Raw genomic sequence first — 25,399 nt, forward strand, 5'->3', positions numbered from 1 at the left:
TTCTTGATTAAAGAAGTTTATTCCAATCAGTTGACATGATTTACATTGCTACTAAAGAGGCAGTAAAATGGCAAAGACTTGCAATTCACCGCTGGATTTAATATTCTTCACCTTCATCTTCTCCATCCATTGAGTCTGTGCCCACTTCTTCATAATCTTTCTCAAGTGCAGCCAAATCTTCCCGAGCCTCCGAGAACTCCCCCTCCTCCATCCCTTCTCCAACATACCAGTGAACAAAGGCACGTTTGGCATACATCAGGTCAAACTTGTGGTCCAGGCGAGCCCAGGCCTCAGCAATGGCCGTGGTATTGCTCAGCATGCAGACTGCCCGCTGGACTTTGGCCAGGTCGCCCCCAGGAACCACTGTGGGAGGCTGGTAATTGATGCCAACCTACAGGAGAGGCGGAAGAGACCATGAGTTTCTTTGTGGTGTTTGACAATGGCAATAATCAAAGTCAGACAACAGGAGTTGATTAAAATGTGTCACTCACAAAACAGCTCTACATGAGAACCTAAATCTCCACATCTCAGAATAAAAACCAGGTACCTACAGAACAGCTCAATGAGCAAATACACTCCATGAGCCCAGGACAGTGAATGAGAAGTCTAGGAAATCACGTTGGAACTGAGACTTGCCTTAAATCCAGTAGGACACCAGTCCACAAACTGGATGCTACGCTTGGTCTTGATGGCAGCGATGGCGGCGTTGACGTCCTTGGGCACCACGTCCCCGCGGTACAGCATGCAGCACGCCATGTACTTGCCGTGCCGCGGGTCGCACTTCACCATCTGGTTGGAGGGCTCGAAGCAGGCGTTGGTGATCTCAGACACGGAGAGCTGCTCATGGTAGGCCTTCTCTGCCGAAATAATCGGGGAGTACGTCACCAGCGGGAAGTGGATACGAGGGTAAGGCACCAGGTTAGTCTGGAATTCAGTAAGATCCACGTTTAAGGCACCATCGAACCTGAGGGAAGCAGTAATGGAAGATACTATCTGACCAATGAGGCGATTGAGGTTGGTGTAGGTGGGGCGTTCAATGTCCAGGTTCCTACGGCAAATGTCATAAATGGCCTCATTGTCAACCATGAAGGCACAGTCAGAGTGCTCCAGCGTGGTGTGGGTGGTCAGGATGGAGTTGTAGGGCTCTACAACAGCTGTAGAGACCTGAGGCGCAGGGTAGATGGCAAATTCCAGCTTGGATTTTTTCCCATAGTCAACTGAGAGGCGCTCCATCAGCAGAGAGGTGAAACCAGATCCAGTGCCTCCCCCAAAGCTGTGGAAAATCAGGAAGCCCTGCAAGCCAGTGCACTGATCTGACTGAAAGAGAAAATACAGGTGTTCAAGACATTGTGTACATTAAGAATCCCCAATCAAGCTCAAGAAAGACAGCTCTGAATTCTGACACATACCAACTGTTTAAGCTTCAGAAATAAGGAATTTATGCACCAAGAGTCAAGGAGGTGCCCCACTAAAAACAGTGTTCTTGGCTGGTTTAAACCCCCTACATATTGGATGGTGATGACTTCAAATTGCTAGCTTAAAACTCCCTCTATCCCCAATTCTCAGCTGAGGCCATTAACAATGAACAAGAAAAGCAGGAATATTCCAAGACCTACAACACTATCTATCCCTTACACTTACTTGGCATTCTCTGTCTGCACAAAAATGGAGCAATCCCCCATCCCAGAGCTACTGTTCTAATCCTGTACGAGTGCCAAGTGTGCATCTCTGCTCAGTGAAGTGAGCTGTCACAGGCTATTACAGTGCCAGTCCCATTCACTCTTCTCAGAAGACAAAACTAGACAGCCCTGTCCTCACAAAGAGATGCCACATGATGCTCAGTTCAGTTCCCAGGATTAACAGGGACTTCCAACAGCTTGTACAAAGAAATTGCGACTGTTTTTCAGGTCAAAGTACAGCCTGCTGCAAACTTATCTTTGCTTTAATTAGAGATTGTGGCAATCAAGTGTTGAGAATAATTCCAGTTGTGATCTGCAAAAGGTGAACTTTTCACTGAGACTCACTTAGCATTCCATATCAAAGCACCAGAGGTATGCCCTGGGTTTTGTGCAATGAGAATTCCCACCTTTGTGACACAAATTGGGCAATGGACATGCTTAGCAGCCCTAAATAGCGAACCTGAACTTCCTAAGCCACCTTCATAAGTCTGCCACATGATCAAAGTACTGGGGAGGCTGAAACATTCCAACTTACTGAGATTTATTCCTTTTCTTCTGTTATTACCATAAAATTAATCCAGAAATCATAATAGCAGGAAATGCAAACAGTAGTCTAAACCACAGAAGAAAGCACTCCTAGTTAAACTTCCTTGAAAGAGCCACAGCCAGAGACCAATCCTTCTCCAGCAGGAACTATGCAAATCATAATTCTCAGTTCTGGCTTTCTGAACATGAAACTATAGATGAAGTTTTAGGCGCCTCATCAGCACTTGAAAGCCATATTTGACAGGAATAATCCAGCCATTCTCAGCTGGCTAAGAATAAAACCAGATGCAGACTAAGTCCATAGATTCTCCTACCACAAAGACATTAAAGCACAGTTTATAGGGCTAGGCATTTGATAACCTAATTTCCAAATCCTGTAAAACAGATGTTTCAGAGCCTTCAGTGAAGTCTTACCAGCTTCCTGATACGCTCTAAAACCAGATCGATTATCTCTTTCCCAACTGTGTAGTGACCTCGAGCATAGTTATTTGCAGCATCTTCTTTACCAGATATCAGTTGCTCAGGATGAAAGAGCTGCCGGTATGTCCCATTCCTAACTTCATCTGGGGAGAGACAAGATATACATTATAATACATAAATATTTCTAAGTTAATTTTCTATATAGACCAGCTTTTCCAAACTTCTGAGGGTGTCCAAAGTAACGTACTTAAACCCTTAGAGATAAAAAGCAACTACCTATCAGTAGTGGTAGGTATGATGATTTGCATACTTCCTACAGCCTAAATGCTGAATAACTAAGAAAAATTAAGCTACTGCTTAGGAAACAGTTCTACTTTACACTAAAGTTTAGAATTTTGACCTGTCAGAGCAATTTAAAACTGGACTATAGCAGCAGAACCATTCTTCCAGTTTAGACAGCTTAAGGCCCATTTTGCAGCTCAGCAGCTGAAATCCTGCTTTTCCCATTTACTTCCCAATCCCTCCAGGATGCTGCTGTATTGCTTCTGCGGGCAGGCAGAGCCAACACTGATTGCATGTCCCTTCCTCTTCGCTGTATTTTTTGCCAAAGGTAGAGGAGGGTTCAAAAGGAACAGGAGATGCTCTTGGAGAGTTCTTCAATTATCTAAAGCCTGAGCTGTAAGCTGCAGCACACACAGCTGTGTTAAAGCAACTGCGCAGATGCACACACAGCATCCAGCATCCCCCAGCAGTTACACATTTGGAGATTGATTTAGAGCCACTAGTTCCCATAAATATGCACTTACACCCAGCAGGCTAAAGCTCTGTCCTACCAGAAAGGTACAAAGACACTCAGAAGAGCTTTGTCTCTGGTTTAGCTCAAGGCACTCTTGAGTTGTGTGCTACTGCAGTATTGCATCCTTTAATTTAAATGAGGTGGACAGCAGAGAGCTTTATTAGCTACAGCTGAAGTTGCCTGTTTGCATGTATTCATTAATCTGAAATAGAACAAGCAAGACAGAGATAAGTAAAATTTAAGATGCAAAAATATAGTTACTATTCAAACCAGTTTAGGCTGAGCAGCTCCCACTGCAGTCTGCAATCCAGTATTCTAAAGTACTTCTAAGACTGCATCAAAATAAAAACAATTTGGAAAAGTTTACCATCTCAAATACCTATGTGTCTAAGACTTCCTGCAATACCATGCCACATTACAAGGGACAAATATAGGTAATAAGGGAAAAACATAGAACCAAAATAAAATGGTTCTTTATCCTATGCAGACAGGGGTAGCATGAGCCAGGATGGTCCTCAGGAAGTAACAAAACTTGTCGAGTTCAGAGGATTGGTCACTGGACTATGAAAGTGTGCCTGGAACAAAGGACTTAGCTGAGGGCAGAGCTAAACCAAGCTTGCCCAGACATACTGTCCTTTCAAGTCTAGCTGGGGTAGACTGTTAAAGACACTTGTGTTGAATTCCCAGATGTCACTGCCCTATTTTGTGGTGGAAAGTTTGATGGTATTTTACCACCACATTCACAGAGGTGGTGCATATCCATCATCCTGCTGCTTTCTGCAAGACCAGCACTGATCTGGAAGGACAGAAATCCCTGGTGCACACATGTGGCAGCTGCAGAGCTGCTGCATGCACAAAGATGGGTTTTTCATAAATTCAGTGCATAGGGACTTGCTGCATGAATGGAGAGACTCATGCTAGCCCTGCCCAGGAAACTGGAGCAGTAATTTTCACATTAGCCAGGCAGGAGTAACGAAGGGCAGCTATCTCCCAGAAAGGCACGTGATGTAACCTCTAACAGAAAGCCCTAACTTTGAGTATTCCCAACCTTGCCCATCTCCCCACGCTACACCTGCATCACTAATAAGCACTGGAACACTCACTACTTTTCAGCATTTGTTCCAAGACTCACCATCTCCTCTGCCCTGTTTTGCCACCTGTTCTCCCTCATCTCACTTCTCAGCTGTTCCTGGTTGCTCAGAGCCACCACCTGGCCAGCAGCAGAGGAGGCAACAGCCACAGGGCTCAAAAAAGCACAAAGCCAGACCTGCAACAGCTCCTGGGAATATTAATGTATGGCCAAGGGTGCCTGGGCTCATTTCAAACTTATAGCCCAGCACTCCCACCCTTGAGCAGCCCCACAGCCTTCTGCCCCCCTGAGAGGTTCATTCTGCTGTGTTAGCCACAAAAAGGGGTCTGGTGCATTACACTGAACAAAAGTTACAGGAGAGCCATGGTTTGGGTACAGAGGAGTAGCCTGAGCACATTTACACATTTCCCCAACTTTGTATTGCAGAAAGATAAAACACAGCAACTGCATGAGCACAGGCAACACAGACCTCTGCTGTAAGAGCCCCAAATCACTAACTGAGGCAAGACAGTCAAAAACCAGCCCCAGAAGAATTACTTCTGGCACACATTGGTGACAGGAAAACCAGGATTCCTGACACAAGGGATGAGGGTCTTGTGAAACTGGAAGCTCACATTGAGCTGATAGTGCATCGAGTGCCCCAGGATGGAGGACTGGTCAGTGGCTGATGCATGGGATCAGAACACCAAAAGCCAGTGTTGCCAAAGCTTGGAACAGAACTCATTTTCAGGAGAGGATTGTTTCTCAAAGGTAAGGCAACAGGAAGTTGAAGTACATGTTCAGAAGTCCCTGAATTTAGGCCAGCTAATGGGACTCATTTTTGCAAGCACTGTTCAGCTTACACAGATTGCTCTGGGAAACCACAGGAACCATTCCCATGTACAATAAGGAATCTTCCTAATGATACATACTGTGTCTCCTAAAGAGGTTCTACTGACTGCAGCACACATTATGCCATACTGTTCCAAGGGGCTGTAACTGCTCCTTGCATAGCAAAAGCATGAAGCATGTTCATGAGACCCATTTAACTCTACAGCCTGACAGAAGGCAATACTGAAATTCTTGAAAGCTCCACAGTGCACATTTGCCAGTCTCAATGAACATAGCCAAGTATTTTTCATCACTAGCAAGGTGTAGGCAAGCTTTATGCAGTAAAAATTCAAAGCCCCAAAGCATTTCTCAGGACTAGAGGAACGGATCCCTTAGCCAAAAACCGTGCCAATGTTGCACAGTGTGGAACAGGCACACAGGCCATGATTACCTATGACCGCAGGTTCAAGGTCCACAAACACAGCCCGCGGGACGTGCTTCCCTGCGCCCGTCTCGCTGAAGAAGGTGTTGAAGGAGTCGTCCCCGCCGCCGATGGTCTTGTCGCTGGGCATCTGCCCGTCGGGCTGGATGCCGTGCTCCAGGCAGTACAGCTCCCAGCAGGCATTGCCGATCTGCACGCCCGCCTGCCCCACGTGGACAGAGATGCACTCGCGCTGCGGGACAGAAACGCATCACTCAGCACAAACAGCACTGCCCTTGTTTAGCAAACGCTCAGCACACCCAGCCGGGACTGCCAGCCCGCAAAGCCATTGAAACATTGGCCTTGTTGTCTTGGTGTTAGGGCATTTGGCACAAAACACAACAGAACACAAAAGTCCCTTTGAGACATCAGCAGCTCCACCCAGAAAAACCCTTTTGGACATTATCATTTTTACAAGCTCATTCCTCTTTATTGTTCTTCAATCAGACAGGAAGAGTCTGATCAACTCTTTCAAATTTTTCAGCCAATTCCTCTCTTCATACCAAACACTAAATATTTAGGAAAGCTGATGATCATGCCTGTCACTGGCCTAAGTGTCCAGAACAGCATCACCCAGATCCTGGCTCCAGGAGCACAGCCATGAGCGGTAGCAAAATCCTCCCAAGATCCAGGAGCACTTAATTTAATGTACACAAAACCAAAAAAATGTTCTCCTGATCCCTTGAGGAAACTTTGCCATTCTGTAGGAAAGGCCTTGCCTAACAAACCCCTTCATATCCCTCCACAAATACAGACCTATCAGGCTTCAAACCACACCACTGCACAGAAAGTACTGAACTCCTTAACACCAGACAAATCTACCTCATGAAAACTATGTACAAAATAGTTCATGGCAGCAAAATTATCTGTTCCTACCCATTTATGGATTCCCAAGTTCCTTTTGATGTCCAGAGCATAAACTCAGTTTCTTTCATATTTCAACATAGGACTTTGAATGGTAAAAGCCAAACCAAAATAGAGACATCTCCAAACTCCTGGTCCATCTGTGGCATTTTATATTCCACGTCTAGTTTTGAGTGTCAGTAAAGCACATTCTAGAAGAGCCTACACACAGTGGAGTTTAATGTGACTGTTACCCAAAACTATGTTCAGACCCTATGACTGGATGGGACATTTGGTGCCCTGGAATTTCAGGATAAGCAGGAGTACTTTCAGGCACTAGTACAGGCCAGGCAGAGAATGGACAGAGAGCAACCCTAAGGAGAAGGATGTGGGGGTGCTGGTGGACAAGAAGCTCAGCGTGCCCCGGCCACGTGCTCTGGCAGCCCAGAACCCCCCCGTGTGCTGGGCTGAGCCCCCAGCGTGGGCAGCAGGGCAGGGGGGATTCTGCCCCTGTGCCCGCTCAGCTGAGCCCCCACCTGCAGAGCTGCCTCCAGCCCTGGGTTCCAGCACGGGAAGGACCTGGAGCTGCTGCAGCGAGTCCAGGGGAGGCCACGGAGCTGCTCCGAGGGCTCTGGAGCCCCTCTGCTCTGGAGCCAGGCTGGGAGAGCTGGGGGTGTTCACCTGGAGAAGAAAAGGCTCTGGGGAGAACGTAGAACCCCTTCCAGGGCCTAAAGGGGCTCCAAGAGAGTTGGAGAGGGACTCTGGACAAATGGCAACAGCCTTAAGATAGAAGATAGGGTTAGATTAGCCATTAGGATGAAATTCTTCCCTGTGAGGGTGGTGAGGCCCTGGCACAGTTTGCCCAGAGAAACTGTGGCTGCCCCATCCCCAGAAGTGTCTCAGACCAGGTTGGACAGGGCTTGAAGCCACCTGCTCTAGTGGAAGAGATAAAACCAGATGGTCTTTAACATCCCTTCCAACACAAACCATTCTGTGATTCTATGACCGGGAACTGCCTAGTCCACATCCATAGTCAATGCAGGAAAGCAGGAGCACAGTCTCTTCAAATTCATTTGGAACCCCCTGAAATTAAAATCTGTGTTTGTAAAAAAGAAAAATTCACCTGTTCTCAAGTGCAGCATTGTACACCCGAATGGTTTTTAAGCTCCCATCCATCCAAGCTGTATATTCAGATGTCCAGTCCACATCTTCTCTGCAAGCAGCCTTACTCAGAGCTGCTGCCACACTTCTCCTCTCTAAAGCCATTACACCATTGCTGTCCAGGCTAAAGCATTGAGCCTGTACAGTGCTGCCACAGCAGAGAACACACAGCCAACCTGCACAGCGTAAAAGAAGTGACAGAAAAACTGGCTGCAGTGCCACAGAGGCCAGACCATAGCAATGACTCAGGGAGCATCCCTTCAAGAGAGCAGGACAGCCTGAAATTTTCCTACAGGGAGAGGAGAACAACACAGACCACCACATCAGCCTGGATCCTCACCTGACTGAGGTCCTACTAATGACCTAAGCCTTGCTAGAGAAACTTCTAAGTAGCTGGGGAAGGTTATTGAAAGGGTGTGTAAGGACTACACTACACCAGAGAGATGGAAGGTGTAAAGAGGAAGGGTATGAGGAGCAGCTGAGGCCATTGGCTTGTTTAACCAGAAGAGGGGAGATTTGAGCATGGTCTGTAGCTTCCTCATGAGAGGAGGCAGAGAGCTCTTTGGTGGCCAGTGACAGGACCCAAGGAAAGCTGTGTCAGGGGAGGTTTGCCTGGGTATGAGAAAAACATCCTTCCCCCAGAGGGTGATCAGACAATGGAACAGGCTCCCCAGGGCAGTGGTCACAACTCCAGGGCTGACAGAACTCAACACTCTCAAGCAAAGAGTGGGATTCTTGGGGGTGTCCTGTGCAGGGCCAGGAGCTGGACTCAATGGCCCTTGTGGTGATGCTTTTTCCTAGTCTTAAAATCAGGAGTCATGCACTGTTAGAAGGGGAAAAAGGAATTTTAGCTTGGTATTTATTTTAAGGATCCTTAGGTGCACACATCCAGGTCAAATGCACCTCAATGCACACTGCAATGCACCCCCAAAAGATCTGGTATAACATTCTAGGTGTTACTAATTAGCAGATCTATCAAAGATTCCCCAGTGAGAGGCTCAAGTGAGGCCCACTCCCCAAGGAACCTTCCCCTGGATGGTTCTTAGTTTGCAGAATGTGTTCTGGAGAGGACCTTGGGGTCTGGGGCACACTGATCCCTAGCTACGAAGCATCTAAAATGTTTAGTCTCTTAGGTTGACAAACAAGTCCAAGAATGTAGGGAAAAAGCACTGAGAGTACAGAAGTTGTAAAAAGGTATAATGGGTATAAAAGAAAAGGCAAAAAATCTTCATGGCATCAGTGGGTCCCTTCCAACTCTGAATGTACAACTTGGCAACACAGCCACAGACCAGATGCTACAGGTGCCACATTAAACCATGGCATGTTTACTTTGACAAAATACAAAGTTCAACACACAGGGCAGTGACTCACTGCACCAGCACAAACAGCAGTAACTGAGAGGCAGCTCTGCTGCAAAGATCCTGGAGGTTCCCACAGAAACCAGCCTGAATACCCCACAGGGCTCTCTTATCCTCAGTAGGGCAAACCATGTGCCAGGGAACAAAAGGAGACACACGGCCAGCACAGAAGGCTTCCCTCTGCTCTGCAAGGGGGTCCAGGTTGGATTCTCAGAGGTTGCTGCAAGGCTCAGGTTTGTGTTGGGAAAAGCCTCCTCAGTGCAACAGTGTGGCCCTGGAACAGGTCACAAGACATGGGAGGGGATCTCCATCCTTGCAGGTTTTCAAAACTTGGGAAGGTCAGTCACAAAGCCTGGCCTGGTGCTTTGAGAATTCTTTCAACTGCTTTCCTACAACGTTATTAAGGACTTTTAAGTAGTATGTAGCTATTTAATGAAACACAAATCTTTGCCAGACACTAACAGATTCTCTGCCCATTTTGCACTGCATGGCCTTTTCACAGCACCAAGAATACTAAAGAACAACGCTCAGATTTTGTTCTGAAAGCATCAGCTCCAAGTTGGAATGACAGGCAAGAGAACTCTCACACTCATTATAGCTCGGGGCCTTCACACATCACTGATGAGAGCTTCAGAAAAAGGATTAAACGTATACAAACAGTGCTGGTAAATGCTGTATTCAACCCACGACAGAATCCTGTTATTTACTTAACTAACACTAAATGCTTTCCTCACACTTATACACATTATTCGCAAGCATAGAAAGTTTCAGGCAGAATTTCTCCAGCCCAGCCTCTGTCTCCTTTCCCTACAGGATATGCTCCAGCTGAAGGGCACTGGCATATCCTGTCACTGCCATTCCAGCAGCTGCAGACTCATTGCTGGGCTGAATCCCCCCAGCTCCTCCATGGCACTGCTGGATCAGGCTCTCGGTCCTCTGCACTCCCCAGCATGGTGCTCAAAGTCCAGCTGCACCTGCATGAGGCTGATGGAAAGGCAAGCTTCCTGAGAATGGCTGTGCCAGCTCAGAGCAAACTCATCAGCACACTATATGGATGAACGTTGTTTCCCTGGGGTGGCACTTCAGGGAACCTGTATCCTTCGCAGAGACCAGGGGCTGTATTCATACTCTTATTTGAAAACCGTGACAATAAACAGCCCCCCAGGAAAGGGTAAGAGCACATCAACACATCCCACCTATACTGTGACTTACAATTATTTACAGCTCAACAAGTATTTCCCACACATTCACAAGCCTACAGTAGCAGTCTTGCTACATTTGTAAATCCATGTAACCTTCTGACAATCTCTTTTCAGAGATGTAGGAAGCCAACACCTTCATGGGGAAGAGCCGCACGCACATCCCAGACTCCAGTTGCGCTGCCCAGCTCAGCACCTGAACCCTGTCCTGTGGGACATCCCAGCCCCTGTCACGCCTTTCAAGGTGACTCAATTTACCAGGTCATTCTCGCCAGCCAGTCTCACCAAGTCCTTCAGGAATTCCTTCCATCAACCCAACCCCGGCGCTCCCACCCCCTCACACCACGGCCGGCCCCGGGGCAGGACCGGGGGAGCGGCAGCGAGCAGCACCTCGGCAACACCCAGGGCGGTGGGACGGGCTCCTCCCCCCGGCCCTGCGGGTCGCGCACACCGCGCGGAGGTACCCCGTGTTTATTCGCAGCGGGACCCAGGCCGCGCTCCCGCGCTGTGCGGGCAGGAGGCCCCGCGGCCCGCAGGGACGGGCGGCCCCGAGGGCTGACGGTGCCGGGGCGGAGCTGCAGCCCCCGAGCCGGCCGGGGCTGAGGGTCCCGTGGGCCGCCATGTTCTCGACGAGGCCGGCACCATTTTGGGATGAGACGGCGGGAGCGACAGCGCGCGGGACGAGACACGGCTCGGGGCAGCGGGACCCACCGCCCACCCCGGCCCGGCGGGGCCGTCCCCCCGCCCATCCCGTGCCCCCCTCCCCTCTGCAGCGCGCGGAGCGGCGCCGGGCTACCCCCGCCGCGCCGGGCCCTCGCCCCGCTCACCATGTTTCGGGAGCGCCGGGACAGACGCGCAACGTGTCTGGGCAGCACCGCAACAGTAGAAGCCCTGCCCGGGCTCTCCTTATATAAAGTGAGGGGCGTGGCGCTCGGCCCCCTGCGCTGTGCTCATTGGCGTGGCGTGCGCTCGGCTGTGCACCATTGGATGGTAGAAATGTCTGTCACCGTCCTGCACCAACTATTGGTTGATTCGTAACAAGGGGCGGGGAGGGGGCGGGGTTTGATCTTCCCGCCAACGAAGGCCGGCTCCTCCCTCCTCAGGCTCCGCTTCGTACTGGGGCCGGTCTGTGTCCGGGCCGGGGCCGCCTTGTCCCGGGCCGGGGCCGCTCTGTCCCGGGCCGAGGTCGCTCTGTCCCGAGCCGGGGTCGCTCTGTCCCGAGCCGGGGTCGCTCTGTCCGTGCCGGGGCCGCCTTGTCCCGGGCTGGGGTCGCTCTGTCCCGGGTTGGGGTCGCTGTGTCCGGGCTGGGATCGCTCTGTTCCGGGCCGGGATCGTTCTGTCCCGGGCCGGGGCCGCTCAGTCCCGGGCCGGGATCGCTGTGTCCGGGTTGGGATCGTTCTGTCCCGGGCTGGGGTCACTGTGTCCAGGGCCGGCGGCTGAAGGGGAGAGGGGTCAGTAGTGTCCACCTCCCGGGTGTTGGCTAAGGGCTCCGAGCTCAGCCTGGGGAGCCCAGAGCCAGCGGCTGCTGCCCTGGGAAGGAGCCCTGAGGGCCAGGGGGGCCGCTCGTGGCCTCCCACCCGCGGGTGTCCTGGGGGAGAGCTCTCCCTGGCCCGGCCACGCGCACTGAGCCCGGGGAAAGCCACCAGTGAAACACCCGGGCAAAGCCGGGACCAAGGCATGGGCACCCCGGGAGCTGCCAGGAGAAACCTGGAGAGCCCCGGATCTGCCTGGTGGGCACCCAGAGGCCCCGGTCCTCCAGGCAGGCTCTGGGTGCTGTCTCTGCGCTGAAAGAGTGGGATGTGGACAAACCCCTCTCCCGGGACGCTGGAGGCAGCTCCACTGCAGTCACCAGGGACAGCAGTGCCTGTGCCAAGTGCCACTGGGATGAAGAGTCACGCAATGGAAAGGACTCAGAGCTAAAGGGCCAGATCTGGAGAGCCATGTAGATTCTACTGAAATCACTAGATCTGGTGTTTAAATGCTACGGTTTAAGCTGGGTATTAGGTGGGAAGCATAAACACCCTGTGGTATGTCCTAAAGGTTATATTAACAGAAATATTCCTGAGATTGCCAAACTCACTCCCTGGGTAAAAGCAGCTGCTGTGTGCAGGCCTGATGTTTGATACCTGGAGTTCCATCCATCCTTCAGGGGCTCAGCACCAGCATCGGTTTCAGGAAATTCCTTCTTCCTGTGCTGAGCTGAGTTGTTGCAGCAGGAGAGGGACGTGAAACAATTTTAAGCAGTAACAAAGTAGGTAATTTTTCCTCTTCCTGCATAGATCTCCAGCCCCGCAAGTAGCCTGGGTAAAGGTGGTACTTGTAACAGGAATGTGGCAGAATTGTGTCAGGCTGGATCTGTAATGGAGGGAAGGGATGAACCCCCTCACTCCGACTGATCTCCAGGGCAGGGAACTGACACCTGCTGAGGATGCTGCTCCTGCTCTTATCAACCCCGTTGTGGTAATTTGAGCCCAAGGCGTGGAAAGAAACCTGTGTGGGTGTACCTGAAAGAAAAGAAGGGCAAAAGCACTCTGGAACGCAATAATCAGAGGATCACGAGAGGAAGGCAGAGATGGAAGAAGGGGAAAACCCCACAAACAACACTGATATAATTGTTTTTCCAAAGAACAGTGGCAAGTGCAATGCATGACTGAAAAACAGGTGGGCTATAAGAGAGCACTAAACTGTCTGTGTTTAGGCAATTTGGCCATCCTCACACCAGAGTGATCACACATATGAGTACCTGTGAGCTAGCTGGGTGATGGACAACAAGGGAAAACATACAGCTGTGCAATGGTTTTTTAAAAGAGAAGTCTTCTCTTTCATGTTTTAATCCTCAGCAAGCCCAAACTCTTTGCTTAGAGCCTTCAAGGTGGTATATATTTGAAGGATCCAATCAATATTAAACTTCTAATAACCCCTCGACCTGTGCTCCAAGAGACTTGAAAGAGCTTCTCTTTCTGTTCTTTTCTCTCTTTTGTTTTATTCTTATTGCTCTGCCTAACTTCACTGAGGCATGACTTTGGCTGCAAAGTGCCTTTAGCTCTGACCATCTCCTTAGTGAAGCTGTTTGGTAAAGAAGACTGGGATAGTCCTGGTTGTTTGAGACAGGAAGAACTGACACCATAGAACCATGGAATGGCTTGGGTTGGAAGGGACCTTAAAACTCATCTCATTCCACCCCCTGCCATGGGCAGGGACACCTTCCAGTAGCCCAGACTACTCCAAGCCCCATCCAATCTGGCCTTGGACACTTCCAGGGATGGGGCAGCCACAGCTTCTTGGGCATCCTGTGCCAGGGCCTCAGTAATACCATCCCTGCCCGGCTCCGTGGGGTCCCACGTGCCCCCACAGAAGCACGGGTGGGTTCAGTGTTATAGTTGGTAGCAAAGAGTCAAGCAGGGCATTTGTGTGCGTTCTGTCAGGAGCATTTATTGCTGCTACACTGTTGGAAGTTGCAGAAGCAAATACGAACATGATCCCAAAGCTCACCGTTTTATCTGGGGGCACGGAAAAGGCAGGACCAGGGAATGGGGACCAGTGGGGAACCCTGGGGGAGGGATGAGGGTTAGAGGCCAGCAGCCAACTGGGGAATTCAAACTGGGATAGATTAACAGAACAGAACGTGCATCCTGGGAGAAGCCCTTCCGGCCACCCTAACATGAAGTGGTTCTTGTGGTACTAGGGACTTGTGTTACTGAAAACTCTCTGTCCCTTGTAATGTATGTTCACTGGCCACCACACCTCAGCACCCTCACAGGGCAGAATTTCTTCCCAACATCTAGTGTAGATCTCTCCTTTTTTAGTTTAAAATCATCCCCTGCCTAGTCCTGTCAGTCTCTGCTCCTGAAAACCTCTGCAGCTGTAGATGTTCGTGATCAGATAGGAGGGATCCCACCTGCAGTGGTCATGAGCTATTGGAAGATGAAAGAGAAAAATAGCTACATAATTTTAGTTTCTTTCCTCCTTTTTTATTTAAGAAAAAAAACAGTTGAATGTTCTTTATGTTTTTCTTTTTGTCATCTGTTGTGCTTTTCTCAGTTGGAAACAAAACACCAGTACCATGTGGTAATGGGACCTTTGCAAACCCAGATTTGGGAATACTTTTCCTGTAGGTTAAAGGAGAAAATAGCTCAAATTGGATTTAATTCTTCTGTGTGTTGCTATTGTATTACAAATATTTCAGTGTTCTCTTTTTTTTCCTTTTCAAAGCCTCCCATTTTAGACACCAGGTACATCTGTGAGAATTTCATCTGTTCATTCAAAGCAATACATTTGGTTCTGCTGTTCCAAATTACTAAGGAAATCTTCAGCTTATGAACAAAGTTTAACCTGAACTGTACAATGTATGGAAAATAAGTGCCCACTGTGGTTTAAAAAATAAAAATCATTATTTTTAAACTACTTATAAGACTTTAAAGATTTGATTTATGCTTTTCAAATGCTCTGACCTGAAATAACACTCACACTGCTCCAGCTGTCCTTCAACTCTGCCAGTGCAGTTGAGCAGTGGGGCAGAGTTGGATTGCCAGTGGTACAGAGTCACACACTCTGGGGGGTTTTATTCTCCTTTAGAAACGTTGCAGCACCACAACAACAAGGGGTCAGACCCCTTGCCAAAGCAGAAAATTCAGATGGTATCACTCTGAGTGCAGTGAGCATTCTTTTCAGCTTAGCTGACAAACAAAATCAGAGATTAGGCTGGGCTGTGATGTTAAAGGGTGCCCTGGTCCAGCTTCAGCTGAGGTTTTGACATGCTTAATTCCTGTATTCATCACCTGCTCTGACTTGGGCACCTGCAACCTGTGCTGGCACTGCCTCAGCCCCACTCCCCAGGCTGTACCGGGTGTCCCATGCGGCATCAAGGGCAGGTTCAGGTTGGACATCAGGAAGAATTTTCCTCTCTGAAAGGGTGGTTAAACACTGGGACGGGCTTCCCAGGGGGGTTTGGAGTCCCCATCCCTGGAGGTGTCCAAGGAAGGACTGGATGTGGCACTCAGTTCTCTGAGCTGGTTGACAAGGTGGAGATTGGTCACAGGTAGGACTTGATGATCTTTGAGGTCTTTTGCAACCTCAGTGATTCTGTGATTCTGTGAAAAGGACATCAAGGCAGCGATAGCACACATTTGGCACTCGGAGCTGAGTGTGCCTCAGTTTCCCGCAGTGTGCCCTCCAAGAGCTGCTGCAAGAAGTGCCCCAGTCCTACAGAAGCTGGTGCTGCTGCACACCAAAACCCATTTCTTGGGGCCTGAAATGCTTTTCATTTAGTCTGACTAAACAGTCATGTCAAGCCCAAGGGGCTGTCAGGGGTTTCTTGAGCACATTATTTTTTCCTGCTGGAGACCAGTTCTGCGAGCAGCGGAAGTTTTTTGTTTCCCCAGGATTTCCTTGTGCCTGGTAATGCTATCATGGCCCCAGGCACAGACTTGGGCTGCAACCCATGTGTTCAGTGAATATGATACCTTCCAAAAATGCTGGAGTAGCTGTGTATCTGTGGTACAGTCTCTGTGGCTGCACTGAGGGCCTGGGGCTTCTCCAGCAGCTTGGAAGAAACTTCTTTGAATGTACAACTCTGTAGCTCTTGCTTTCTGTTCTTTCTCAGAAGAACTGGACAAATAATGTGTGCACATTCACTTCTATCAGTGAATTCCCAAAAATGTGACAGCCTTAACCCCGTGCCTGCCCGCCATAACTGCCTGGGATGACCTGGGATTTCCACACACATTTCCCAGCCTTCAGACGGACAAGGGTAGCTTGCTGCCTGGATTTTGGCCAGGTACTGACTGAGATACCGGCTCTTCCTCATCCCCAGCCCACAGGACACTCATCTGGGTGTGAGGATTGCTGAGGGCATGTGTATGGTGAGAGTGAAACCATCAAACTGCACCACTCAGGGGAAAACGCTTCACCATGACTGCATTGTTTCCATGCTCAGGTTCATCTCCTCCTCTCCAAGTGCAAATCCATTCTGTTCCACACATCCATCCTCACTCCTGTGTACTCATCCTGCTTTTACATCTGGTTCCTTCCACAAGCATAGGGCCCCTCTGACTGTATCAGCAGGAAGAGAGACACTGCCTTGCAAATGCCTCCTTTATGGTGGCCAGAAAACCCAGCCCAGATGCCTGTCTGGACAATTCCTACACAGGAACATGGCAGATGGGGAGGGGGGCTGGCAGTGAGTTCGTGAGTTTTCCTGCTCTGGTTTAAGCCATACCCCATGACCTCCAGCCTTACACCAGCCCATCCCAGGCTGGATCTGGGGGTACCTCAGCAGTGTGGGGTCCCTGCTCCTCAGCGACAGGTTTTATTCTGTGTCTGAAAGACTCTTTCTGTCTCTAATATATTTGATTTCATTAATTATTTTAAATTCTAGATGGCAGGACCTGCAGCTGGTCTTGGACATCAGCTGGGAGCTGGTGAAGGGATGTGTCATGCTCCAAGAGCAGGAAGGAGCACACTCCTTCAGCAGCTAGTTCCTCAGCATGGATTTCACTTTCTCATAAGGAGAACTGCATAACCCAGGTGAGCAGGGACAGATCCTCAGTCCCATGGCAGCAGGACAGGGCTGTGCCAGCTGCAACCTTTACAGCCACCTGTTCATGGCTCCCTGGGTCATTTGCCATCAAAAATCTTCCTTAGCTACAGACACAGGTACAGACAGGTACTCCGTCCTTTGCTTCCACTCCTTCCTCATCCCTTCTCCCAGAATGAGCACCCAGGTTTCCTCTTGGTCAGGTCAGATGAAACAGTACCAGAAACTCCCATGGCTGGGGTCAGGGCCAGGGCTGAGTGTCAGAGGGAGGCATGGTGTGACACGGTTGAACATTCACAAACACAATCCCTTCCCTCCCTTCCCAGTGCAGGGGGCTGAGATTGATTTGGCAGCTCAGGGCTCTCCTGAGGGACAGGTGGGTGTTTGGTGCCTCCCAAACAGGGACTGATCCCCTGACCTGTGCACGACATGGGGCTGCAGCAAACAAGGGCCCAGGTCCGTGCTGATCCTGGGGACAGACCCCAGAGACACCTGCCACATGCTGCCATGGGAGCAGATAGTGCTGGGCTGAGTGTTGGTGCCATTGTGCTGGTTTGGGTTCCCCTTTGCATTGGTCACGTCTCCTGGCCCCTTTGGTGCTGTGGCAGAGGGTGAGAGGTTGCGTTTAGATATCTGTGTTTTAATCCTGAGGTGACTGTACACATGATGAAATCACCGAGGACAGAACACATTACACAAGAAGAGTCACCCTGGCTCAGCCTTTCACCACTGAGCTCACTCGTGGTGGCCCACAGCAAATACCTTGGGAAGTGTTGAAGAGGTTGTGTAACATCACCGCTACCCTGGGATATTCTTCCCCGCTTTCAGTGATCCCTGTGATAGAGGATTCCTGAACCACTAGCCTGTATTTTCTAAACTTTCTATCCTGACCTATGATCTGGCGATGGGTTTTTCCGTGTCTGTTTGCTCCTGCCCCATTCCCCACCGGTAGCTCAATGCCTTGCCAGGGGCCAGGAAAGCAACAGAGTCTCCTTTTGGATCTGAGGTCCTGTATTGCTGCAGGAACAGGTGGGTTTTGGTGTTGTCAAGGAGTTCCAATTTGTCTCGACAGGGACCATCATGCATTTTGGTTTAGGTTTGATCTTCCTTTGGGGCACTGGGTGCAGTTCACTGGGGATCATCAGATCTGGTCTAACCCTTCTCCTCCAGCTGACAGATCTGACACCCAGCCCAGGGCTGTGGACTGTTACAGGGGCTCCCACTGCAAAGCCCTGACCTTTGGCTGCTGCAAAATGCACTGTCAGCTCTGCAGAGGCTGGGGAGGGACAAGGCTCCTGCATCAGAACTGTCATTAGACTTCGGGAGAGGTGCAATGGGAAGAGAAGCAGGGATGTTCTGGTTTTTTTCTTGTAGCTTGTGAAGGGTATGGCAGGTAAAGAAGACTGTTGCATAAAGCTGAGCTAGCAAGAATGAGGAAAACCAGTACTTTTTGTGCTGTGTGCTGAGATTTTTGTTGGTTTAGCCCTGACTGTAGTCACGTTCTATCCAGACAGGCTCATCTGGCCATTCAGGTCTGCCTGTCATGGGCTGCATTGTCACTAGTCTGCAGCTGCAGGAGCAGCCAGCACGCTGCCCTTTCCTGCTGCAATGTATTGGTGTAATCTAAATGCATCATGGAAATAATGGAAGACACCCAGAATGGAACACTCTCTTCACTAGACTGGGTTAAAATCAGAAGCCACTGCAGCTCTACCTGTAGCTCTCTTCCTGCCCCATATCCAGGGAAAAGAAGATCACCCTGGAGCAAGATGGGGTATTCAGCCCATTTCTTTTTCCTGGGCAAGCTGAAGACCCACAAGCCCTGCCCAGAAAAGGAGGCAAACCCTGGCGTGCCTCAGGGTGGTGTGGGCAGGGCCCTGGGAAGGAGAGGGATGTGCAGGAGGAGGTGCTCCGGGACACCTGGGAAGCCCAAGAGAGTAGCAACAGCCCAGTGCACATCGCTGGGCTTTGGCTGCAGAGCGGGATGTTCATCTCCTCACACACACCTGCACATTTGTCCTGCTTTCAGCCAGGACACGGTGAATTTTTTTCCCAGCAGCCATGAGGGGCAGAGTCTGGAGCCGTGTGGGTGGGTCCAGATTGTTATTCTATACCAAGCACTTCACTGCCAGGGTGGGGAGGTGGAAGTGAGGGACTCTCCCTGGAGGAGAATGACATTCCCTTCCGTGGGGGAAAGCGTGGTGTGGTCAGGAAGAGCTGGTGGGTATTGTTGTGGTTTTCCATGTACATAATTTCTTTGTTATTAGTATTCTTGCTATTACTGGTTGTTTCCTTACCTCATTGCTGTTTCCAGTAAATTGTTCTTATCTCAACACATGATTTGCACCTTTTGTGCCTCCTGTTCTCAATCCCATCCCCAGAGCAGAAAAGTGGAGGGGAAGAGGGGCAGTGAGAGGCATCTGGTTTGGGGGATTCTTGGTGGAGACACTGAATTGGGGAATATCATTCCTAAACCACGACAACCTTGTATCTCATCACACAGACCTGCACATTTCATCTCAAGTGCTGCATTGCAACAAACAGAGCAACAATCTGGGGAGAATGCTTAATCCACTGATGTCAAGCCAAACCTTGATGGGAGGACATGGATTCTTCATGAGGGTTTTGGGAATGTTTGCTGGCTGCCAAGATATAGCTTTCATTTAGAGCTGAAAATTATTCAGCTAGACAGCACTGAATTAATTCCTGTTCTAAACAGTCTTGATCCAGATGGGCTGGGAATCCTTAAATATGGGAATTATAAGTGCAGAAGGCATAGCCAGAGTGGTTTGTACAAGGGAAGGCCTCCAGAACCCTGAATGTGTGCAGCAGGCGTATCTCTAATTATATTATTAAACCTGTTTATACCTGATCCTGCCCCCGCAGGGAGTGTCCTATTAAGTGGCAGGATGTGCCTGAGTTGCCAGAGTGGAACCCCAAAGGGCTGGGCTCTGTTTTTGTTTTGTGAAGTTCCTTCCGTGACAGTCGGAGCACTTGCAGCAGTGTCTGCACACAGATTAACATTTCATGAGCAAGTTTAACATCAGCATTCTCTCCCTTGATCACTTGACTTTGTAACCTCACCATGCTATTAGCCTGGCTTCTTGGAGATAATCCTTAAATAAGAGCCTGGTTTAATGGCCTTAAATACATTCTCTGCTTTTAAATCTTAGATTATTTGTTCATCCAACTGTTTTAATCCTGCTCCTGCAAGCATGGACTTCACTACCTGCCCTATTTTTTTGTTCTCTGCAAGCCCACATTGCAGGGGCAGCTCCCATCCCTGCTCACTTTAAACACTGCTTCAGCCTAGACTCTTTCAGTGGTGCCTTCCTGCCTTTCCCTGCTGCTCTGCGGTACCAAACCTCCACCTGCCATTTGTCAAAGCTGAAACAGCTTCTCTATCAAGTACACTTCTTGTTACTTTAGAATTCAAAGCCCTCATGAATGACTCACCGATTGGGCCGTGGCCTCTCTTTGTCAGGGTGCTGTGTCTGTGCTGGACACTGCCCCCATCTCAAGCAAAGCCAGACTTTGGTACCTGTACTGTCTGTATTGGTTAAACTGCTTGGCCCAGGTTCAGTCTGTTACCTGAGAGTAAACTCTCCCTAGCCTACAGCTTTTGTCTTCTCCACACTAACTTTTGGTTTAGATACTGAAAACAGATCTTGTCTTGCCCTGCTGCAGGAATTGGCCTCTCTTTTAGGGCAGCTAACTGGGTTTTGTTGGGAGGTGCTCACCTGGAGAAGAGAAGGCTCTGGGGAGACCTTAGAGCCCCTTTCAGTGCCTAAAGGGGCTCCAGGAGAGCTGGAGAGGGACTTTGGACAAGGACCTGGAGTGCCAGCACAAGGGGGAATGGCTTCCCACTGCCAGAGGATGGGGATGGGTGGGATACTGGGGAGAAATTCTTCCCTGTGGGGGTGGGGAGGCTCTGGCACAGGTTGCCCAGGGAAGCTGTGGCTGCCCCATCCTTGGAAGTGTCCAAGGCCTTGGAAGTGTCCAAGTTGGATGGGGCTTGAAGCAACCTGGTCTAGTGGAGGGTGTCCCTGCCCATGGCAGGGGTGGAACTGGATGAGCTTTGACGTCTCTTCCAACTCAAACCATTTTGTGATTCTTTTTGTATGGGTAACCAAAATCACTCATTAAGCCAGATCTCTCTTGCTGTGCAGTTTCCCCTCCCTGCTGGTCAGGCAGCAGCACCAGGTACCAACTCATTCCTATTCCCAGTGTTTGGACATTCCCATCTCTACCGACCCTGCCATGTGGTCTTTCTGGCCATGAAACCTGTCAGCTGGTGGTGCAGTGAGTGAGTGTGGCAAACAGTTCACATCTTGTACAGACTTGGGCTGGGGCAGAGTTACAGCTCTCCACAGCACCTTGTGGTGCCCTTTGGGATCTGTGCTGAAAACAGCACTGACCCCACAGGGATGATTTAGCTCCTGCTGAGTCAGGAGCTGTCCTGCCCTTCACCCTGACCCACCAGTGTTGGGCTGGGGGTGCACAAGGAGCTGGGGGGACACAGCCAGGGCAGCTGTCCCTCACTGACCACAGGGATATTCCAGACCATGTGACACCATGCAGTTGGTGATGAGCAATTTCTTTCTTGCATCACTTATTTTTCTTGGTTTCTATTTTCCTCTCTTTGTTGGTTTTTTCCCCTTACATTTTAAAAAATTCTTTTTCATTATTTAACTGTCTTCATGTCAACCCACCAGTTTTCTCACTTTCACCCTTCCACTTCTCCCCCCATCACAGTGTGGGGGAGAAACGAGGGGCTGTGTTGGTGCTTAGCTGCCAGCTGGGGTTAAATCATGACACATCCACAGTCCAGACTCCACTGGCATGGCTATATCCATCTGTGATGGTCAGGCAGCACAGGCTGGGGGAAGTGTCACAGATCTGAGTTGGTTCTTGCATCCCAAAGTGCACACAGGGTGGCTGTACTGAGAATCCAGTGGATTGCTGACCAATAAAGCAGGTAGGAACAGAAACCCCCCAGTGGACTGTGTCAGATTCGAGACCCTCTGGGAATTCATGGTGACACTGATGGATTAGAGCAGGGCACCAGGACAGAGCCGAGCATTCGTGTCCCCACTAGCCCTGAGGAGCTGAAGCACTGCAGGCACTGAGCTGGCTGGAGAGCTGGTGGTCCAGTGACCTGCAGAGGGATGCACGGACAAGGCTTTGCAGGTGCACTGCACCACAACCAGCGCACTCAGCTCTGCACTGCACTGGCCTTGTGGTGCAGCTGCACATGGCAACAACCTCTTTTCACTGACCTCTGTGTCAAGACCAATTTCAGATCAGTTTAGCTGGATCAGCAGCACAAACTGTCTGCAAAGGCAAGGAGGGGGTGCCAAGGAGTGAGGCAGAGGGTCCCAGTAAACTGCACTTTATGCTGTGCTGCCCTGAGTATGTGCAGCACTGGGCACTGTGGCATCACCTCTCCCAAAATCAGGAGCTGTGCCTCAGGTACCATCCAGCACACACAAGACATTCCCTTTTGCTGCCAGCATACTGGGTTTTCAACAGAAATCCCCATATCCTAGCAGGGGCCTTGAGGGAAGGGATGGAACCAGGTTCCCCCGAACAGTGCTGGCATCATGAGGGCCTGTGGAGCACTGGCACCAGAGCCAGACTGGGACACCTGTGGCTGCAGCAGGGCTTGAGCTGATGAGGGCACACAATCCCCAGGTTGCTGCTGATGTGTAGCTACAGCCCTCACACTTCGGTATTCCTTATCAAGGGAGATCCCTCCCTCCCTCCCTCCCTCCCTCCCTCTGGAGCCTGAAGCTGCTCCTTTCTCCAAGCATCCTTTCTCTTTGGCAGTTGGGCTCTATTTGCTGAGACCTGGCCCTTTTTGGTGCTGGCCCCTTGGACCTGCCACGGCCTGGCAGAGAGAACCAAGTCCTCCAAGAGAACAGGAAAGCACGAGGCAACAAGTCCTTGAAGCCACATCCTCATGTTCCACTGCCAGATATTCCAAATTAACCGGCGATTCTGCAACGAGCTGTGGTCTGGATGTTTGCCACGGAAAGAGCCTGCTGTTCACAGCATTCCAGGCAGCGTGCAGAGCCAGCTGCTTGAGGAGGGGAACGATACCTGTGCTGAGACGGCTTTGCTCATTTTCTCTTGCTCTCGGGCATCTCTTCCAGCTGGGTTGGAACAATGGCACAGGGGACTCCCGGCAGCAAGCAGACGGGAGCGCTCTGCCTCTGCACGCACAGCGATTACAGCAACTGCCTGCCTTCCCCCAGGGAATTCAGAGCCTCCTGGAAGATAAGGAACATGAAAGGGGGAGCAGAAGCCCAGCTGGGCATACACACACTCCCTGCTGCTTCCCCAGCGAGGAGAGGCGGGGACAAACAAATCCACGGGGGAATCCTCCCAGCGCAGCCTCTCGCCCCAGGGACACGCGGATCCCATCGACACACAAATCACCCTGAAAGGCTTGGGAAGGACAGACCCCGCCTGCAGCTCTGCCCTGTCCTGCCACACAGCCGGGGCTCCTGGAAACACACGGCTCTGGCTGCCTGGCTGCTGTGGCAGCACATGCCCCACTGCCAGGTCCAGCTGCATTTCTGGGCTCCAAACCTGCCCGGGGCTGTCCCGTCCAGCTCAGCCCACACGGCTGAGAACCGTGCCAAGGAAGGAAGGGCAAGTGCCTTTCTCCAGGCAGAAGCCATATCTCACTAGTTCATGTCTTAGGCCCCCAAGAAATGGCGCTGGGATGCTCAAGGGACAGATCCTCCCCCAGGTGCTCCCACCCCTGCAGCTCTCCCAGAGCTGGATGTGCAGTGCTTCAAAAGCCAAGCTGCAGCAACCGCTGGGACGGACTGTGCCACGCTCGGTTCAGCTTTAGGAAGGATGCAAGAAACACTTTTTCCAGAGCTGCCTCCCCCTCTCAGAGGATGGAAGTGTTAGCTCAGCAACCCAGGAACCTGCTCACTCTTCCTCAGGGATTGCACAAAGGGGGGAGCCAAGCACTTGATTTTCTCTGTGAGTAAGGTCGGGTCATTTTCAGGTGCTGGGATACTCACTCCAAAGCACACTCCTGCGAAAACTGGCTTCTCTCCCCCATCCAGCCCCACAGGTCAGTAACTCTCACCTGGATTGCTGGGCTGCCATCTCCCCCTTCTCTCCCCTCACCGGCACCAAGAGGCCCAGCTGTGCTCGTACCAAAGCTGCACCGTAGGGAGCTGGCTGCCTCACAACTCAGAACTCAAGTATTCATGCTGAAATTCATAAAAGTGTTGGTTGAAAGAGAACAAAGCTGGCTTTGATAAAAACCCTCATGTTCTCTCTGCACTTTTATGGCCAGTTCCACTCATCTGCTGTGATTTCCTTTTGTGTCCCCAAGCGGCTTCAAAATACTTGGTGGGTTTTTGGCAAAATACTTGGTGGTTTAGTGTTTCTTTGATTCCGGAGTTTGGCCTGTATTAACCTGACTCTGTGGGAGGCAGGGACGCTTTCCCTGCACCAGTTGTCCAAGGACCCTGAAGCTATTTCATCTCAACTGTTTCCTTTCCTCCTACTTATGTTCCTGCCAGGGAGTGTAATGTCAGATATGTAAAATGACCTTCAGGGAAATTCATAAATCATTTCAGAAATCCCTGTTCCTCCAAACACCCCCCCTGCAGAACTGCCTGTGCTGATGGGGCACACAGAGGTTTAGGGAACGCAGCAAGGTGAACTGTGCAGGACAGGGAACACCACAACCACCTCTCCTGGCCAAGCTGGCCCTGCTTTCATCAACCACAGCTCTTCTCTGAACTCTGCTGAGCCATTCTCCTCCACACCTGCAGGCAGCAGGTCCCATAGACACACTGTGCAGGTGTTGCAGTGATCCCACTTTCATCCCTCCTGGGTTCCTCTGTGAGGACTAGCTGGATGGGAGAGCCCTAGGACACAGCAGGGACGCAAACAGCAAAGTTCTCCAAGATGCTCCTTCAAAGTCCACATGGTTATCACTGCTCTGCTGAAGATTCCCTCGGTTAGGGGTGAGGAATCAAGGAGAGACCTCAGGTCTTGGCAGGTGCAGGCACCAAGGCCTTTTGCTGACCTGCAGAGCTGGGGAAAGAGGGAGCCTTGAATGCCAGTCCCTGCTTCACACACCACTTACCTGATTGAGTGCAATGGAATTAATTTAGGGAAGGAAGATTGTGATTGTGACCTCTACGCAAGGCACGACTTGTGGCAGTTCCCCAGGACAGCTCAGCTGATCTCACAGCCTGTGGCTACCAAAGAGGAGGGAAGGCCTTCATCCAGCCATTGCCTCCGGAGCATCTCACAGGCTGCAGCACTCAAACTCCCGTGTGTCAACCCAGCAGCCAAGAAAAGAAGCTTTAGCCTAAGTTACCAAATTGAACATGCAGAGGGTTCAGCAGTTGCTCGAGTGAGAGGTTTGGGTGGGAATGGGAGCAGAGAGGTGAAGCTACATGAGGTGCCAATGTCAGCCAAGCCCAGACCACGGCTCTGGGC

At 50.5% G+C, this 25,399-nt stretch overlaps 1 protein-coding gene across 3 annotated transcripts; it reads right to left on the bottom strand.

Moving 5' to 3' along the window:
• On the bottom strand, positions 1–11,298 carry LOC121658716 (tubulin alpha-8 chain). 3 transcript variants are annotated; one of them, XM_042015910.1, is made up of 5 exons: positions 11,211–11,298; positions 5,793–6,015; positions 2,640–2,788; positions 637–1,317; positions 1–391 (listed from the first exon to the last, which is right to left on the bottom strand). In XM_042015910.1, exons 1-5 carry the CDS (start codon positions 11,211–11,213, stop codon positions 98–100), a joined length of 1,350 nt encoding a protein of 449 aa, XP_041871844.1. In that variant the 5' UTR covers positions 11,214–11,298; the 3' UTR covers positions 1–97. The 3 variants fall into 3 exon arrangements, with proteins under 3 accessions (XP_041871844.1, XP_041871843.1, XP_041871845.1); XM_042015909.1 differs by lacking the exon at positions 11,211–11,298 and adding an exon at positions 10,727–10,750; XM_042015911.1 differs by lacking the exon at positions 11,211–11,298 and adding an exon at positions 7,245–7,249.
• Between the last annotated feature and the right edge of the window lie 14,101 nt (positions 11,299–25,399).

Source organism: Corvus kubaryi, unplaced genomic scaffold, assembly GCF_017639235.1.
Source record: "Corvus kubaryi isolate FWS band 111438036 unplaced genomic scaffold, C.kubaryi_AGA036_p1.0 split3-37355, whole genome shotgun sequence".
NCBI lineage: Eukaryota > Metazoa > Chordata > Aves > Passeriformes > Corvidae > Corvus > Corvus kubaryi.

Bases quoted from the DNA above. Each gene is read 5' to 3' on its own strand.
- LOC121658716 (XM_042015910.1), bottom strand. The intron at 1,318-2,639 runs GTAAGACTTCAC...TTTCTCTTTCAG, and splicing joins TAGAGCGTATCAGGAAGCTG to TCAGATCAGTGCACTGGCTT. The intron at 392-636 runs GCAAGTCTCAGT...CCTCTCCTGTAG, and splicing joins GGTGTCCTACTGGATTTAAG to GTTGGCATCAATTACCAGCC.